General features: G+C 39.1%; 1 protein-coding gene across 1 annotated transcript; it reads right to left on the bottom strand.

Moving 5' to 3' along the window:
* Positions 1–823: 823 nt before the first annotated feature.
* LOC118274850 (protein Red) lies at positions 824–19,658 on the bottom strand. Its single transcript, XM_050697076.1, has 11 exons — positions 19,377–19,658; positions 18,789–18,986; positions 17,938–18,001; positions 17,495–17,569; positions 15,732–15,836; positions 14,577–14,641; positions 8,726–8,972; positions 7,107–7,263; positions 6,262–6,456; positions 5,322–5,488; positions 824–2,051 (listed from the first exon to the last, which is right to left on the bottom strand). The coding sequence occupies exons 1-11, from the start codon at positions 19,526–19,528 to the stop codon at positions 1,977–1,979; spliced, it is 1,500 nt and encodes a 499-aa protein (XP_050553033.1). The 5' UTR covers positions 19,529–19,658; the 3' UTR covers positions 824–1,976.
* Positions 19,659–19,997: the final 339 nt, after the last annotated feature.

Consider the following 19,997-nt stretch of genomic DNA (forward strand, 5'->3'; position numbering starts at 1 on the left):
TGGAAAATCCTCATCTAATAAGAACCTTTTTTAACATACCTATTATTATCGAAATCGTTACATTCGTTTTCGAGAACGTGGCGGTCTGAGCAAGAGGAAATAATTATACGATACGAAAATATTCCTTTTAAACTTAAAACTAAGTTAGTACGGATATTTTAGTAGTAACTCATACCACCGCCTTCTTTACCAAATGCCATAAAAATTGTGAATTTAAAAATTTACTTTTTTTATTTTTATTTTGCTGGTTGAGTTTGGGTTTGATTCCTGATAGTTTTTGTAATATGAGACCGCTAGAAGGAAAATAGAGAGAAGCGTGGTTTGTAACGTCCCGCGCTCCTCGTAAAATGTTATGTTAAAGGGAAATATACTTATGACATCTCCTCTTTGTATTTGCTTCATGCTACAAAGCATCACGTTACGAATAAGTAGTTAGTTAGTTGTTATTATTTTATTTGTAGTTGTAGTCACTGGTCGTCCCACTGCAGGGCAAAGACCTCCCTACCCTCCGTCCTCTCCTCACTGTGCAGAGCTTTCTGCGGCCAATTCTTATCGTAGCTGTCAACTTCATCCCGCCATCTCCTTCTGGTACTTTTTTTGAGGGGGGAAAATCATCCTATGACTTCTCCCGCCTTGGGCGAGGCGAGAGGGAGTGTCAAACTCTTACTGACTAAAAACTACACCGTTCCTACTCCTGCTCTTCGAGCCGGAGTCCCGGTAAATCCTGCGGCTGTCGCGACATCTGTCGACGTTGAGAGAGCTCCACTCAGTTAAGAGTTGCCCACCGCCCGGGCAAGTTAGTTGTGGTATAAATAAAACCTCGTTTAGGTGACATCACACTTCATATATTCGTATTTATTGTATATTTACAATATTTGACTTAACAATAAGCTATCAATACCTAATTAACTCAACGTTAAACCTTTTGACCGCCATACTCACATATTTGTTGTACTAATACTAAAGAGGAAAATATTTATTGTTTGTTTGCATTGAATAGACTCTGGAACTACTAGACTTAACTAGCCCGTATTTAAACAAAATATAATTAGTGGCAAATAAACAGACTGATCACCTGATCAGTAACTTTAGTATGAGTTTTCCAATCAGTGCCTCTAGCCAAATGTCTCTTTAGCGTTGGTCGACATCGAGAGTAGAAAACTCAATGTATGGGGATGACACTGACAAGTGTCAAAATTTATGTCAATCCTGTACAATTTAGTTTTCTATTCTACAAGTAGACATGCGCTAAATGCCTGCATTTGGCTAAAGGCTCAGAGCGTTAACCAATCGTTAACCAATCAGTATGAGGTTTATTCGATCCAGCCGATCAGAGCGCCGAATATGCTCTCGTTTCGTTAACTTTAAACGTAAGGCAAATTCATATTAAAGATACCAATGGACACCATTTATGGACACTCGCAACACCAGTGGAGTTACATGAGTATTGTCACTCTTTTGGGGATAGGGATTTGAGGATTGACGAATGGGGAGGAGGATTAAGTCTGCGGTAACCTCACTCACACAGCGAAATTTTTTATGAGTGATATGGCGGTCAAAAGGTTTAAAATATCAACCTAACCTCGTTGGTCGATTGGCTGTAAGCAAATCAGCTGAACACATAACTGCACTGACTTTTATTCCTCAATGAGGTAAGCAGAGACGCAGGATAACACACTTTTTTAAGGGGGAAGATCATCCAATGACTTCTCCCGCCTTGGGCGAGGCGAGAGGGAGTGTCAGACTCTTACTGACTAAAAACCACCCCGTTCCTACTCTAGCTTTTCGAGCCGGAGCCCCGGTAAACCCGCTAGGTAGTCCGCAGCTCCGGAGGATAACACATCCTAAGCCATCTTTAATCATCATTTCATTATAATTTCAACCCAAGCTTATCCATAGCCAGGTATTTTTCAGCCATTTTTAAATAATTTCACTTTATTTCTTGTTGTCTTGTATTTATGTAACATGTGGTAAGGTTAGTATTTCGCTGATTTGTATGAAGGTTCATCTGTAGCTTGCGGCGCTTTGCGTTTCTGAATTATATTCTGAATCTGTAACAATAAATAGAAATATGTAGCTGCAATTGTACATCTTATTATAGACATAACATCATATTATTATGAGGCTATGTATATTCTTCGAAACAAATAATCAGCCCGCTCAATAATTGTCCCACTCTTTAATATTTTGGAAGTTACAACCAGTGGCGTAGCGTAGTGGGGGCGGCAGGGGCGGCCCGCCCCGGGCGGCACTTTTTAGGGGGCGGCAAAATTAAACAATAAATAATATTTTTTTTTGTAAATATTTCAACCATTTTATATTTTTTTCGCAACTAGAGATCGGAGAAAGTAGTGATAGTGGGGATGGAACCTTAAACGAGTGGTCCTGCCCCGAGAACTTCTAGACAGAGTCGAGCCTTGGTTCCTAAAAAGGCGATCGAACAAATCCGATAGCTATAACTTCCCTCTTCTCGAAAATAATGGAGTCCATTATCAACTGCCAGCTCTTGCGGTACCTAGAGGATCACCAGCTACTCAGTGACCAACAACACGGTTTTCGTAAAGGTCGGTGGGCTGGGGATCTTCTGGTTTACCTGACACACCGTTGGGCACAGGCGATCGAATCTAAGGGGGAAGCGTTGGTAGTTAGCTTGGACGTGGCGAAAGCCTTCGCCCGGGTTTGGCATAAAGCGTTTCTTTCGAAGCTTTCTTCCTATGGGCTTACCGAGAAATTGTGCGAATGGGTCTACTGCTTCCTAGCAAACAGAAGCATTTAGGTCGTTGTCGACGGGGACTGCTCCGACTCTCTGTCTGTAAACGCAGGTGTCCCTCAAGGCTGCGTGCTATCACCTACCTTGTTCCTCCTCCATATCAATGATATGTTGCAAATCAGCGGCATTCATTGTTATGCGGATGACAGTACAGGTGATGCCTATTATACCGGCCGCGCTAACATTTCTTGAGAAAAAGTCAACGAGAACCGAAACAGACTTGTGTCAGAAATCGAGACTTCTTTGCGGAGAATCTCAGATTGGGGTAAACTAGTAAGAAACAGGTCTGCGTGTTTACCGTTAAGACTGCCGTTAAACTACCGTTGGTCGTCTCACGTCAGTTTCAAAGTACCCCCCTGACTGCCTCAGCCGGTATTGGAAATCGTCCTATGATTTTTCCCGCCTTTGGCGAGGCGAGAGGGAGTGTCAGACTCTTACCTACTGACTAAAAACCACCCCGTTTCTACTCCTGCTTTTCGAGCCGGATATTTGGGATACTTGGCATCAACATTTAGAGCGACGCGACGTCCAGTTCCGTGGCCATCTAGCGGATAAGGTTAAATTAGCCTCGAAAAAGCTTGGTGTGCTCAACAGATCAAGGCAGTATTTCACTCCAACCCATCGCCTGCTTCTATATAAGGCGCAGGTTCGGCCCCATATGGAATACTACTCTTATCTGTGGGCGTGGGCACCCCAGTACCAGGTTCATCCTCTGGACCGCGTTCAGCGGCGTGCAAATCGGATTGTTGAGTGTCAGGAAATTTAAAACCGACTTAACACCTTGGCAATGCGTAGATATGTAGCTTCGTTGTGCATTTTCTATCACCTATACCACGGGGAGTGCTCTGATTTATGACTGTTCTTGCCGAAATGGTCTCTATTATGAATCCGTATCCGACTCCAGGAAGAGACTACGAGGCCAATCCAGTTGCTCTCTCCGAAACTGTTCACGAACGCACTGGAGGACGTTTTTAAGCTCTTGGACTGGAGCGGACGCGGCATCAACATTAATGGCGAATACATCACTCATCTCCGTTTCGCCGATGACATAGTCGTAATGGCAGAGTCGCTGGAAGACCACCATGCTCAGCGACCTCAATACCGTTTCCCAACAGGTGGGCCTTAAAATGAACATAGACAAGACAAAAATCATGTCAACACCTGTCCGGTTATCGTTGGGTCCGGTCCGGTAACGATATACTCGAAGTTGTAGACCACTATACATACCTGGGTCAGATCATCCAGCTAGGTAGGTCCAACTTCGAGAAAGAGGTCGCCCGAAGAATCCAACTCGGATGGGCAGCGTTTGGGAAGTTACATGAAGTCTTCTCATTAAAAATCCCGCAGTGTCTGAAGACCAGGATGTACAACCAGTGTGTGTTGCCAGTGATGACGTACGGTACCGAGACATGGTCCCTAACTGCTGGACTTTTAGAATGGCTCAGAGTCGCCCAGCGTGCGATGGAGAGAGCTATGCTCGGAGTATCTTTGCGCGACAAAATCCGAAATATGGAAATTCGCCAAAGAACAAGAGTTTCAGACATAGCTCTCAAAATATGCAGGCTGAAGTGGCAATGGGCAGGCCACGTCGTTCAGAGGACTGATGGCCGCTGGGCCAGGAAGGTGACTGAGTGGCGACCGCGGACCGGAAGACGCAGCGTGGGCAGACCTCCCACTAGGTGGACCGACGACATCGTCAGAGTGGCGGGGAGCCAGTGGATGCAGGTGGCGGCTTGTCGTTCTACGTGGAGGACTAAGGGGGAGGCCTTCGTTCAGCAGTGGACGTCTCTCGGCTGATGATGATGAATGTATAGTATACATTAAATTAAAATACCTGAATAAGGGGGCGGCAAAATTGTCTTCCGCCCCGGGCGGCCGACACTCACGCTACGCCACTGGTTACAACCTATAGGCAATGTCGTTTGATAACGAAATTTCATTTCAGTAGATTGTTAAAAATAAAATCGTACAAAAGTCAAAGCATTTATTTCAAATAATCCTAAATTAGGCACTTTTGAAACGTCGAATTGAATTGTCCATCAGTCTGTCCGTCAGTAAAACTAGATGAAGTAAAATACAGGGTATTCCTGAATGATCAAAATGAAAATAACACATACATGGTGCAAAAGTAATACATATTTAGGGAACAGAAAGTAAACATAGGAAAAGGAGGATCCTCCGACCAGGCGAGGTAATCATGGCTGAAGGGCTTTCTGCCCAACTGTTGTTTGTTGGGATTTTCTATCTATGTTTATTCGCATGTAAACTTTATAAGTCCTATGGAGGATTTATCCGTTGATCCGTTGATCTATTCGTCAATCGTGTATGTGCGACTTGTATCATCTGTCACTGTCGTGTTCCGCCACACATACATTCAGGCGGGTGAAGCCGCGAGTAGAAAGCTAGTAATAATATATTTCCATAACAATATAATATTTTATGGAACACGGCCGGTAAACGAGCAGACGTATCAAGTGATGGTAAGCAATCGCCGCCGGCCATGGACAGTTGAAACAAGTATTTAAGGACTGCTAGTATAATAATATGTTACCTGTTGCCACTCCCTGTCGAGCTCAGCCTTCTCACTCTTATCCTTGGTCTTCCTGGTCTTCCGCCCGTCCTGGGTCTTGACTCCGTACTGGAAGGCAGCCTTCGGCAGCGCCTCCTTGCTGCTCATGTACGCCGAGTACTCTTCCTGGGTGTCGAAGTCCCAACGCCCTGGACATTGTTAGAATTAATATCAAAATAATGTATTTAGAATCCATGATACTACGGAAAATTTAGAATTCGTAAAATTAATAATGTTGTTGAGAATGGTAAAGTAGGAAATATAAACTGATAAGGATCCCATCAGGGGTTGCCTTTTTTAGGGGGAAAATCATCCGATTACTTCTCACGCCTAGGGCAAGGCGAGAGGGAGTGTCAGACTCTTACTGATTAAAAACCACCCCGTTCCTACTCTTGCTTTTCGAGCCGGAGCCCGGGTAAACCCGCTAGGCAGTCCGCAGCTCATTAGGGATTACCTAGGGGCCTAATTCATACATTTTTCAGTATAATTCTGAAATACGAGCATAGACTTTTAACTAGACCAAACAGCCCCCAACTGCTCAACGTGTAGCGGGTTCGGTTACCGCACGGAACAACTGTTTGTGTGATCCACAAATTGTTGTTTCGGGTCTGAGTGTCATGTGTATGTGAACGCGCCCACGACACAGAAGAAAATCTTAATACCGTAAAACGGGGTGAATAGAAACAAATCGGGGGTGAATAGGAACAACATTTTGTTGTGTTTTCACGTAATTTAAAACTGTTTACACCATTTAAATATTTTTTATTAATTCATTATTAAAACCAAAAATGCTTTATTAAAACCAAAAATATGAAAACAAACTAATAATCCTAATAAAAAATTTGTTTCTATTCACCCCCTAAGTTTCTATTCACCCCATTTTACCGTATTAAAAAAAAACGAAAAAGACAATAAAACATACCAATAGGTCCCTTCTTATTGCCGGCATCCATCTTGGTGTAGTCCACTTCATCGTCAGAGTCATCGATGGCGTCGTCCATCTCCCTGAGGCCGGGGTAGCACTCTGCGTAGCCCTGGGGCTCCGCCGCCAACCGCGACAGGAGCGCCGCCGACCGACGAGACACCTCGGGGACTCGGCCGCGGACCGGGTCCGATACTACAACAGATACATACAATTAATACATATTTACATATTATGGTCACGCCTTTCTCCCATTGGGGTGGGAAGATACAATACATTAATAATTTTAGTGATTAATAAACTGGTTGTTAAAATAGTTATTAAAATAATAATAATAAATTAACTACTGCCGCGCGGTTTCACTCGTTTCACTCGGCTCCGATGTATACATCGTAGCGTGATGTTATATAGGCTATAGCCTTTCTCGATAAGGACTGTTGTTAGACTTGACTGTTGTTGTTGGTTAGATCCCCAGTCACCCTATATAAATATCAATTGCTGTTCGTTAGTTTCGCTAAAACTCGAGAACGGCTGGACCAATTCGGCAAATTCTAGTCATGAATTATTCGTGGAAGTCCAGGAACGTTTTAAAAATGAGAAAAAAATGTTTGAGGCTGTACGAAGTGTGCCGGTGTATGAGTTTGCTTTATGTTTAAAGTAATCGAAACGAGAGCGCGTTCGGCGCACTGATTTGCCGGCTCGAATAAACCAACCAATCAGAGTGCAACGTAAAGCAAACTTGTACTAAGGGTACAAACAAAGAAAGAAAGAAGAAAGAAAGAAAAACAGTTTATTTGCACCGATAAAAAAATAATAAACAAATAATTAATATAAAAAGGTGTTACCGTCCATGATCTTGTCGTCGGCGTCGGCGGGCTTGTCGAAGTAGCCGCCGGGGCGCGGGCGCTCCTCGCGCCGCTCGAGGCGCTCCCCGCCCGGGTTGTACTCGCCGATCTCGCCGTATATGGACTCGTCCTGCCGGCCCTTGTCCATAGGCTTGTCCTGTAAATTAACATTAAATTCATTAATTCAATGTTTAATGAACATTAACACACATTAATTCAATGTTCTATGAAGTACGCCCGGAGCCTATAATCATGAGCTAATGAATAAAACAATTTGTTGATTTATAACACAAATATTTAAAAAAAACGAGGTAAAACAAATGCGACTTTGTCCTTTTTTTATTTTTTTACCTTTTACCCATAATAAATAATAGGCATTAATATAATAATAATTTAACAAAACATATTTCATTTTTAACCGACTTCAAACTCAATTCAGCCAATTGCGAGATAATTGCGAATAAACATACATACATCAATACAGGTCAATATGAAATTTTACTTCTTTTTTTGAAGTCGGGTAAAAATACTTCCCCTTAGCAACGTCAATGTCACGCCTTTTATCCTCGAAGGGGTAGGCAGAGGTGCATATTACGACACGTAACGCCGCTATACAATGTACACCCACTTTTCACCATTTGTGTTATAAGTCCCATGTAATAGGGGGTGAGCTGATTGCCATATACTGGAAACAATTCCAGACTCCGTGCTACTACTGAGAAATTATCGGAAAACCGAAGAAAAAAGCCCAGCAATACTTTTTACCCGTTCGACCACTCGACCAACAAGGCAGTAAAAATCAAAGTCAAAGTTTTTTTTTAATGAAACAAGCCGGTAATCGAGCAAACGTATTACCTGATGGTAAGCAATCGCCGCCGCCCATGGACACTTGAAACACCAGTTACAAGTGCGTTACCGGCTTTTTGGGAGTTAGGAATTTAAGGGTTGTTGTTAGGGAATCAGGGATGGGTAAGATTGGGAAGGGGGAATTGGGCCTCCGGTAACCTCACTCACACAACGAAACACAACGCAAGCGTTGTTTCACGTCGGTTTTCTGTGAGGCCGTGGTATCATTTCGGTCGAGCCGGCCCATTCGTGCCGAAGCATGGCTCTCCCACACTTATACTTATTGTTGCCACCTTGTTTTTACCTGTTATGTGTTGTATGTTTTTACCTTTATATAATTTAAATAGTGCATTACTTTTTTTTGTGTATTTAATGTTTAAATTTGAATGTTTTAATTAATTTTACCATTTTTTTTTCTTTTCTGTTTTGTGTTTTGTTTTTGGTGCATCGTGCCCGGTGCCGAATAAATGATTTTTCTTTCTTTCTTTTTTTTAATGTTAAATGGGCCGACGTTTGGCCGCTATCTCGCCTGATGGTAAGTGATGATGCGGCCTACGATGGAGCACGTCTGCCCATAAGCAACCTATTCACTCGGGCTTTGAAGACACCCAGGTTGTACCCATCAGGAAACACAGACTCCGGCAAGGAGTTCCACTCCCTAGCAGTTCGCACAAGGAAGCTTGAAGCGAAGCGCTTCGTGCGAGTGGGTGGGATATCTACCATGAAGCGGTTCTTTCTTTCTTTCTTTCTTCTTTCTTTCTTTCTTTACTTACCCCTTTAGTCTTCTTAAGTTTCCTGTGTCGTCCGTGGCGGAGGTAGGAGAAGATCTGCGCGAGTTTGTCGAGCACGACGTCGTTGGCGGCGGCGGCGGAGGAGCGCGTGTCGGGCGCGGGCACGTCGGCCTTGCTGCGCGTCAGCGTCGTGGGGATGTCGCTGTCCGCCGCGCCCTCGTCCTCCAGCTCCACCACGTACGCCATGCGCCCCGGCGCGAACATCTCGTTGCGGGACACCTTCTTGTTCCTGCACACGTTGCAACATATAATATTATGTATTTTGTAAAGATATGTTTATTTTTTGTGTATTTTCTTTTTATTTTTTGTTTTTTAGATGTATCTTAACGTTAACTATTCTATTGGCTGTATAACGTATTGGCGTAAGCTGTAATGTTATATATAGTATCCTAACCAAATAAGGCCTATGCCCCAATAAAGCCTATTTTGAAAATTTCCCTCTTCCCGATGTCAAATGGTCGCCAAAGTTTGTAGAAGTGTGCATGCACATTACTTAACTAATTTGAGCACAGCAAGCAACCTGTGCCGCGATTACGTTGGAACCTACAGACGAAAACAATCACGACGTGGAGCGCACTTTAGTTTTTATAAAATTCGAGTAGCGTAAACTGTTAGTATTTTTATATTTATCAGTATACGACGTGCCGTGTTTTGTCTGTATGACAATTATACATTTAGCCATCTCCTCACATTAGTGAAATAGCTATAATATCGGTGTATTTCATATAATCGTTGTTTTGTTTACCTATGTGCCATGTCCTAATAAAGCCTACAAAAAAAAGGTGTAGGCCTTATTACGGCTTAGTTGTTTTTCAGTAATTTCATAGAAAACGGATTACCAGCTTCTGTCAAAAAGAAAGCCAATGGATTTTGTAAAAGATGGAAAACGCTGTTAAAATGGTAGAAAGGGGTAAACGGGGTGAATAGATACAGAAAAGGGGTGAATGGATATAGGTTTAAAGAATTTTATTCTCATAAGAACAATACATATACAATAGTTCACTTAAAATGAGATACAAAATAATTAAAATAAGTTAGTACATTTTTACATCAGGCGCGGGTTGCGGAAGCTATACAAATACAAATACAAAGTTATTTATACTTTTTATAAATATATTTTTTTAGTTTTAGTTTGAACGTGTTAATACATTTACAATCCTTTATGTCATTTGGTAGGTCGTTATACAGCTGTGCTCCTTCGAACAATATGGTTTTTTCACCGTAGTTAGTCCGAGCTTGTCGTCGTTGTAATTTATTTTTGTTTCTTAGGTTGTGCGATATGTGTTTATTGTGAAACTGTAACTTTGATTGGATGCTATTTGAGATGATTTTTTTAATAAGAATGCAGGTACCGTATGTATATAGTTGTGTGAGATTTAATAATTTAGTTTTTTCATATATTGTTCTAGTTGAAGTGAGGTAGTTATAATGGTATAAAGTTTTAATAATTTTGTTCTGGGTTCTTTGCAACGGCATGAGGGTAGATTTCGCGGCACACCCCCATATTTCGATTAGGTACTCGAGTTGTGATTTTACTAGTGAGTTGTATATAATTTTACGTATTTTCTTTGGAATACAATTTGAAATTTTACGTAGTGAAGCCAGCAAAGACGTTAATTTTGTTTTTAGATGTTCGATGTGCAGTTTCCATGTGAGTTTTTCATCTACCCTCAGACCGAGGTACTTTTCGTGACTGGACCTTTTTATTGTGTCATTGTTTATACTAAGGGGCGAGAAGTCTGGCAATGGTTTATTTTTTGCGGTAAAAATCATATATGTTGTTTTAGAGGTATGTATTTATTGTAAGTAAATTGTATTTAAGCCACTCACTGAGTATGTCAAGATCTTTTTGAGCATTTGATATTATATAATGGATCGATTTATCGAAATAGAATAGGCAAGTGTCATCCGCGTATAAAGTTAGGTGTCCTGTTAGCCCTATTTTGTTTATATTATTTATGTATATTAAGAATAATAACGGACTTAATATTGAGCCTTGAGGACAGCCGTATGGTACATTTTGTATGGAACTAGTGAATTTATCTATTTTAACAATTTGTTGCCTATCGTGTAAGTAAGATGCAAACATTTCTAGGGCTTTATCTACAATTCCTATGTTTCTTAACTTTCGGAGAAGCTTGTGGTGACAAACTGTGTCAAATGCTTTTTTTAAATCAATGAATACCCCCAACACAACATCCTTTTGATCTATGTGTGTTTTTATTTTAGTTATCAAGTCTGTTGCAGCTGTTAGGGTGCTAGATTTAGCGCGAAAGCCATATTGTTCGTCGATTAGGATATTTTTCTCAATAAGGTACGCATTTAAACGAGTGTACAAAACACGCTCAAAAATTTTCGACAATATTGGCAAAACTGACACTGGTCTATAATTACCTGGATCCGTCCTACTTCCCGATTTGAAAATAGGGCTGACTTTGGCAACCTTAAGCGTGCGCGGAAAAATACCGCGCATTAAACACTCGTTCGTGCAATCAGTTAATTTAGGAACAATTACATTTTTGAGGCATTTGATCGCTTTGGTGGTGATACCATCTAACCCAGCACTTGTATTACTATCAAGATTGTCGATTATTTCAGAGATTTCGTTCTCAGTACAAGGAGTGATGTTGCTCATAGTGACGTCATGCGGGTGGTTGTGTTCGAACATAAGTGTGTTGCCGTCGTTCGCGTGATATATCTCGGGTATTTGGTTTGCTAATTCCTCGCCTATTGATGAGAAAAAGGAGTTAAATAAATTACATATTGAGTTACCTTCAGTTACATATCCCGAGCTCGACATTAGTTTCGGAGGAGCATTGCTGTCTTTGATTTTATTTAATGCGAGGTTGTTAATAAGTTCCCACATCTTTTTCGGTTGATTGTTGTTGCTGTTGAATAGATCGTGATAGTATTTCTTTTTATGTGTCTTGATCAGTTTTGTCACGTGGTCTCGTTGTTTGGAAAAGATTCTTTGAATGTTCCTGTCTTTAGGGTGAGATTTAGTCTGTTGCCATAAGTTGTTACGTATGTTTATTGAATCAATAATACTTCGGTTTATCCAGTCGTTTTGAGGTAGATTCAGAATTTTTGTCTTGTCGATTTTGCTGTTGTTTATATGTTTTTTGATAAAGTGCTCGAGGTGGCAGTAATCATTGTCTTCATTCACATAATTGTCCGTTAGTGCGTCGCTATACAACTGCTCATAATTAATTGCCTGGTATTTAATTCTTTTATTTATTTTTGGTTCTAGAGTGCCTATTTCCAAATATATTTGTTTATGGTCGGACAAGCTAGACTCAATTATAGAGAAATTAAATGAATGTTTATTTATGTTCGTACAGACATGATCCAGTATAGATTTTGTAGTTGAAGTTTCACGAGTATTGTATTCGCCATTAATTTTGTTTAGTATTTGATATCCATTTCCTTTGATTTCGTTCAGGTATTTAGTAACATGGCTGTCGGAGCTGAGGAGATCAATATTAAAGTCACCAAACACAATTGCTCTTCTTCTCTTTTCCAACTGTAAGGAGTACGTCGTTAAAAAATCATTGTTATTTGAATCACCTGGTTTATAAATAGCTCCGATGTTTAGGGATAGCTTATTAATATAAATCCATAAATAATGATTTCCACTCTCGCATAATTCTTCAGTTATGTCGTATTTTAAGCTATCGTGTACATAGATCGATACCCCCCCACCTTTTCGTGTTTTCCTGTAGCTGTATACATGCTTGTAGTTTGGCAACTGATATAGTTTTGCATCGGCTTCAGAAGTAATCCAGGTCTCCGTGAATACTAATAAGTGGGTAATTTTTGGTATAGCTTTTATTATGCACTTGATTTCATCGAGCTTGCCAGTTCCTCGAATACTTCGTAAATTAGCATAGAAGAATCTAAGGGATGATGGGTGTAAGGGTAAGTCTTCGTATGTTTTGATGATTTGATGGCTTAGTTTATCCGTGTGTTTTTTATTGTGTTGTGATCCACTTTCGAGTTTTTTTGGTTAGTAGTAATTGTAGGTCTTCCTTTTATATATTTTATAATGAGATTTTTTTCACCTTCTTCTATACGTTTTTGAAGTTCTCCTTTTATAGATTGTAGATATTGATTTTGAGTTGGGGTTAAGTCAGAGTAAATTTTTATATTTTCGGGTAGTTTACTTTTGTTTCGGAATAGGACTTTAGGTGTTTCTGTATTGGTAAAATAGACTTTGATCGGCCGGTTCTTAATTGCGATGTATTTTCCCAATCTTATGGTTTTACTTGGATTTGGACAGTCCTTATGTAATATCGGGAAATTCTTCATAGTATCACTATATATTCACCCTTCGAATTTTATGCACCCTGTTTTACCCAGTAGGCTGCTGCAGCCAGATATAACTTCCAAAGAAGTACGCACCATCTAAAGAGTAGTTCGACTACACGAAAGCTAGGTCGGTCGCTAAATTGGCTACAGAACAAGAAGTTATTCTCATTCGTTTGACTGATGATGGGGTACCTATGACTTCAAAGATGTTACTTTGGTAATGCATGATGAGAAACTCGTTTAGCCTGATGTATAATGACCAAAATTAATAAATAAGATCTCATTACATTTATTATAAGCATTGACAAAGTTTTGAATACTTACTAGTTTTTATTGAGGCCTTATTAAGACATAGGGTTCCCAATAAGGCCAAAGTGACACTTTAGTTATTTGTGTTTACAAAATTGTAATTTTTGTTTCTAAAGCCATTTTGATTCCATTATTACAAAGTCTAATAAATAAATATAAGATTTTGAAATTATCAGCCCTTTGTCATTTTAAACCTACGAGCTAGGCGGTAATAAAAATAAGGTAGGCCTTATTTGGTTAGGTTACCTTATGTAAACTAGCGGACCCGACAAACGTTGTCCTGTCTACACGTCTTTAATTTGAAAATTTTAAATTTTATTAATAAGCTAAAACATTCTGGACCATTTTGATGAAAATTATTATTCAAATGTTATGACAATATCTAACGTCATTAATATTTGACACTGCGATGGTAGCGCCGTCTGTCGTATCCAATGTAAAACATTCCAAAATCAACAACTACTAATTAATTAAAAATGAATTAAAAAAACATTGTCCAGCGGACAAAATTGTGAATCTAAACCATTCTCAGATCCCCTTGAACACACACAAAAAAATTCATCAAAATCGGTCCAGTCGTTTAAGAGAAGTTCAGTGACATACACACGTACAGAAGAATTATATATATAAAGATTTGTAAATAAATAAATAAATAATAATACTACCGTAAAACGGGGTGAATAGAAACAAATCAGGGGTGAATAGGAACAACATTTTGTTGTTTTAACGTAATTTAGAACTGTTCACACCATTTTAATATTTTTTATTAATTCATTATTAAAACCAAAAATGCTCTATTAAAACCAAAAACATGAAAACAAACTAATAATCCTAATATTTTTTTTATTCTATTCACCCCCTGAGTTTCTATTCACCCCATTTTACCGTTACCATCTTTTTTTTGAGGGGGGATAATCATCCAATGACTTCTCTCGCCAGAACGAGGCGAGAGGGAATGTCAGACTCTTACTGACTAAAAACCACCCCGTTCCTACTCCTGCTTGTCGAGCCGGAGCCGCGGTAAACCCGCTAGGTAGTCCGCAGCTCCGAAAATACTATCTGCCAGCGGGTTCGTCCGTGTTTCAAGAATAAAAAAGTACCCATCAATAGATTAGGTACTATTGAATAGTTTTTGCGTGAGCATTCGCATCCAAAGTTTATAGGATCCCGAATTCCAACCAAAACTTCTATAAATTAATGTGACGCAAACACTTACTTCTGTTCCTGGATCATATTGAAGATATTCTTTCCCATCGCCGTCTCAAACTGCATCTCTTCCTCCTGCGAAACACCATAATATTACGTTTAGTTTAAAATTATATAAATCACTAGCGGACCCGACAGACGTTGTCCTGTCTACACGTCTTTAATTTGAAAATTTTAAACTTTTTTTAATAAGCTAAAACTTTCTGGACCTTTTTGATGAAAATTGTTATTCAAATGTTATGACAATATCTAACGTCATTAATATTTGACACTGCGATGGTAGCGCCGTCTGTCGGATCCAATGTAAAACATTCCAAAATCAACAACTACTGATAAATTAAAAATTAATCAAAAAATCATTGTCCAGCTGACAAAATTGTGAATCTAAACCATTCTCAGATCCCCTTGAACACACACAAAAAATTTCATCAAAATCGGTCCACTCGTTTAAGAGAAGTTCAGTGACATACACACTTACAGAAGAATTATATATACGACTAGTTTCATGCTACATTAGGGGCTCATACTAATGAGCAGTATTGCGGAACACATTATATTATAGATGCGAAAGTTCGTGCGTATGTTTGTTACTCAATCACTTCAAAACGGCTGAACAGATTAAGATGAAATATGATATAGGGGTAGATAATAGTCTGGAATAACACAGGCTTATTTATATCCCAAGGGAAAGCGGTGAAATCACTGATAGAAATTAATAAATATATAAAGTAACTAGCGACCCGCCCCAGCTTCGCATGGGTGCAATGGTGATATATTATGCATGTATTGTACATATAAACCTTCCTCTTGAATCACTCTATCTATTAAAAAAAACCGCATCAAAATCCGTTGCGTAGTTTTAAAGATATAAAGGGACATAGGGACAGTGAAAGCGACTTTGTTTTTACCCGACTGCGCCAGAAGAAGGGTTATGTTTTTCGAGAGTATGTTATACTATGTAGTGAAGTTAATTATTATGTTATCAGTCATGCTAGAGGCTCACATTGCCTCTAGCATGGCTCTAATATGAGCCTCTAGCATGGCTTGAAACTAGTCGAGTTCCTCGTCAAAACAGTACGTGAGTAAGCCGATAACATAATAATTAATTTAGTATGTCTCACGAAAGTTACAATAAAATCATGTAGTGAAGTAGCACAATACTCACAACGGGAACTTCTTTCTTCTCCTTGACTGGCTCTACGGGTGTGGTGACCAGGCGTTCCATCTCAGCCTCCTGCTCTTGCTCCCTCGTCTGAATCTCGGACCTCACCTGCAGACACAGTCATAATATTGCCTTAACATCATAATATAAATAACTAGCTGCTTCCGCGCGGTTTCACCCGCTCTGCTCGGTTCCTATTGATCGTAGCGTGATGATTTATAGCCTATAACCTTCCTCGATAAATGCGCTATCCAACACTAAAAGAATTATTCAAATCGGACCAGTAGTTCCGGAGATTAGCGCGTTCAAACAAACAATCAAACAAACTCTTTAGCTTTATAATATTAATATATAACCTTCCTCGATAAATGCGCTATCCAACACTAAAAGAATTATTCAAATCGGACCAGTAGTTCCGGAGATTAGCGCGTTCAAACAAACAAACAATCAAACAAACAAACAATCAAACAAACAAACAAACTCTTTATTATAGTACTAGCGACCCGCCCCGGCTTCGCACGGGTGCAATGCTGATATACTAAATACGCTACAGAAAAACTGTGAACGTTGTTTATAAAAAAACATAGCGGCCCGCTCCGGCTTTGCACGGGTTTAAAATATGTAACTCACTGAAAAAATGATAAAATCAATCCAGTAGATTTGATTTATTCATTTACTGCCCGTAGCCCGCACGCGTTTTTGGAGTACTTAAAACAATTCCCCTTTCCTTATCTTTGGAATATCTTTTATACACAATATTTTCACTTTTTTTTACATTTTTACTTTTTTTTTACATTTTTACAATTTTATTTATAGGCACGCTGCCGCCGCGCCGCGTCGCCGTAAACGCTACGTTCCGCAATTTTTAAATCTGTACATCTTCAAAAATATTGATTTAAATCAGATGCTGTAAAAGGCCAAATAGATCTATATTAAATCAACAATGTATTTAAGGTATTTAATTGGATAAGGATTAATGCTGTATTGGTTAAAATCGCTTCGAATATTAGTCATTATTTGTCGTAAATAGTAAATGACAAAAAAATGTTATTGTGGGATATCCATAAGAGATAGACATATACCATCGCGGAGTTTTCTGTAGACCTTTTCATTGTGTACAATACTTAGTACATTATTTTGATAAATCTCGTAGGATTCAGCCTGCGTTTGCAATGTAAGCGGAAAAAATGTAATTATTTGCGACATCACATTAGAAACCTCAAAAATAACAGTATTTGTCCACTATTTAATGGATGATATTATACATAAAAACCTTCCTCATGAGTTACTCTATCTATTAAAAAAACCGCATCAAAATCCGTTGCGTAGTTTTAAAGATTTAAGCGTTCATAGGGACATACAACAACATGACAGAAAAAGCGACTTTGTTTTATACTATGTAGTGATATAGTATAGATAATAGGGGTGCTTTTCCACCAGAGATGTGCTATGTAGCTAACTAGCTATGCTACAAGATGTAATAGCTAAGCTGTGAAACTATGTGACCCTTTCCACTGATACTAAGCTATGTAGCTGTGAAGCCATCCATAGCACACATCCATAGCACACATCCATAGCACGCATCCATAGCACACAGCTTTCCATATAAAAATCATAGCTTAACTGTGTCCATATCCACCAGTGCTAAGATATGTGTACCATCATCATCAGCCGGAAAACATCCACTATTGAACAAAGCCTCCACGTAGAACGTGAAGCCAAGTCCAAAATATAGAATCAGTTAAAATCACTATGTGCACACATACCTTCTGTAAGAGAGCGTAGTCGAGACCTTTCACCAAATGCGTATGTTCCATGTCACCACCAAGATATTTGGATTCCTGAAAACAATAATTTTACAGTATGAAAACTCATCAACTCTTCACTAGGTACACAGCCTCATTAGTCAAGTTGTCGTAAGGACAATAGGGGTTCTCGAATTCGATTACCGAGACAGGCAAAGTATTATATTGTCACCTCTCTACCCTCATAGAGTAGAGGCATATAGAGTGTGTGTAAGTAATTCTGTCTCCTGCATTAAATTCATAGAGGAAAGTGGAAACTATGTATTAATGTAATTTATTCATATCCCTGGGATGCGCCAGACTTCAGTGTTCCGGTGTTTTCACTGTAGTATCAACTGTAGATCCTGGCTTACAGGAGTTACAGTAGTTTGGGAGGTTGTGGTACAAAAAAGAGGAGTACAAACCTGGATTAACTGTCTCCTTCTCTCTTTGGCATCCATTCCTGATTTTAAATCCGGGGCGACCGCTCTGTAACATGATTAAAAAACTAATTTTATTCCAATTTTTGAGAAACAATGATATCAACTCAAATGGTTCAAGACATCACAACATTCACAGAAAATTATAATCTATGATTGTTGTTAGTAATAGATTTTTAGTCTTTTAAGCTTTCATCTGTGGATATATGAGTCAACAATAGAATACACATTGTGTCTCGCACTGATCAGTGCTTCAGCATACGACGGGTTAAGAGTGATGGTGGACATTTGGTTTGTTGTTGCAGGTCTAGGTGTCATGTATGTTTCTTGTAATTGTATGTTTTTAAACACAGACATGACACAATAGAAAATACTAGTGTTTTTAAGAGGGGAAAATCATTACATTCCTTATCCTGCCTCGGGTGAGGCAAGAGTCTCTTAGACTCTTACTGACTAACAACCACCCCATTCCTATTCCTGCTCCTTTGAGCCAAAGCCCCAGTAAACTGCTAGGTAGTCTGCAGCTCTGGGGCAGTCTGTAGCTCCCGGAAAATGCTAGTGTGGGCCAATGTTTATTTAAAATCTATACTAATATTATAAAGCTGAAGAGTTTGTTTGATTGTTTGTTTGTTTGTTTGTTTGTTTGTTTGTTTGTTTGTTTGAACGCGCTAATCTCCGGAACTACTGGTCCGATTTGAATAATTCTTTTTGTATTGGATAGTGCATTTATCGAGGAAGGCTATAGGCTATTAAACATCACTCTATGACCAATAGGAGCTGAGCAGAGCGGGTGAAACCGCGCGGAAGTAGCTAGTAAAATATAAAAAGAATGTCACCTGTATGCACTGCTAGTGTTACTGGTAGGGTCCATGGGTCCCAACTCATTGACACCATCTCTCCGTTCCCGAGCTCTATCTCTATACTTCTCTGCTAACTCCGCTAATTTATTGTCTTCTTGTTTCTTTAAAGCTGCATAATAAGACTTCTTTTTTCTACGTAACTCCCCTTTGTTCTCTGTAGGCGGTGGCATTGAGCTGAAACATTTGGAAATATAATATTAGAATATGTATGTTAAAATTGACAAAATATCATCGACATGAAATCTCTAAGATCTAATTGGATAGGATTGTGAAAGAAAGTATTTAAAATTAATCAGATCCACGTAATATTTAATTTAGATTGGTGGAAATGAAGAGTGGGATACTAGGATCCAATAAAAAATAGTATGGATTATGAGATGTAATAATACAAAGCAAATAAGAACAAGAGGATGTTTTAGGCAGAAGTAAATGTTCTAGGACATAATATACCCAACTCAAGTCCCTAGAGGAGAAGAACATCTATTTTCTAGTGACAAAATCAAGGTTCTGTAAACGTGTTTACATCTTCTATCGTCTCAAGTATTTATTACAAGATTATCTTACCCAGAATTAGCCATAGCTTCCCGCACGGAGCCCGCAGGGTGGGAGCTCCCAGAGCCTCCAGGCGTAGCTCTGGGAGTCATCAGCAGCTTCCTAAAGTCTTCATTTGTAAGCCTTTGCGAGGCAGGCGTTTGTTCCACGTTATTGTCATCCATTTTTACGTCTTTTTGAAGACAACTAATCTAAAACGCACGCTACACAGTAGCTATGCAGGTTAATCGATTATGATTAAATAAAAATCCACGCTTTTTGTTTATAATCACTAATCACACACGATGCGAATATTAAGAGAAACAACATTAAGTACTTTGACTTTGACAGCTACCAGTTTGCCAGTTTACCATCGACAAGTGTATCTTTTTTAGGAAGTGTACATTCGAGTATGACTCTTTTAAGCTTATTTTTTTAACTAACCCTTAATTTGTAATATAGAACACATAAAAACGAATGCAGATTATTATTATTGCTTCAAAAAAGGTCGGAAAAATAATTATAAAAATGATGATGGAAAATAGCTGTTAAGTATACTCAAAAAAATTCAATGCTCAACCAACTCATCCGTCCTTTTTTAACTCATTAAAAGTAAAGCAACTTAAATCAAAACAGTACTTTTTATTTATGTTT

Source organism: Spodoptera frugiperda, chromosome 11 (assembly GCF_023101765.2).
Source record: "Spodoptera frugiperda isolate SF20-4 chromosome 11, AGI-APGP_CSIRO_Sfru_2.0, whole genome shotgun sequence".
NCBI classification, from domain to species: domain Eukaryota; kingdom Metazoa; phylum Arthropoda; class Insecta; order Lepidoptera; family Noctuidae; genus Spodoptera; species Spodoptera frugiperda.

What these genes read in the sequence shown, in the direction of transcription:
- LOC118274850 (XM_050697076.1), bottom strand. Translation starts at nt 19,528, where the DNA reads ATGGATGACAATAACGTGGAACAAACGCCTGCCTCGCAAAGGCTTACA. An exon ending in AATATGATCCAGGAACAGAA is followed by an intron (nt 8,973 to 14,576) that starts GTAAGTGTTTGC and finishes CAACGTGTGCAG; the next exon opens with GAACAAGAAGGTGTCCCGCA. An exon ending in CAATAAGAAGGGACCTATTG is followed by an intron (nt 5,489 to 6,261) that starts GTATGTTTTATT and finishes AACAATGTCCAG; the next exon opens with GGCGTTGGGACTTCGACACC.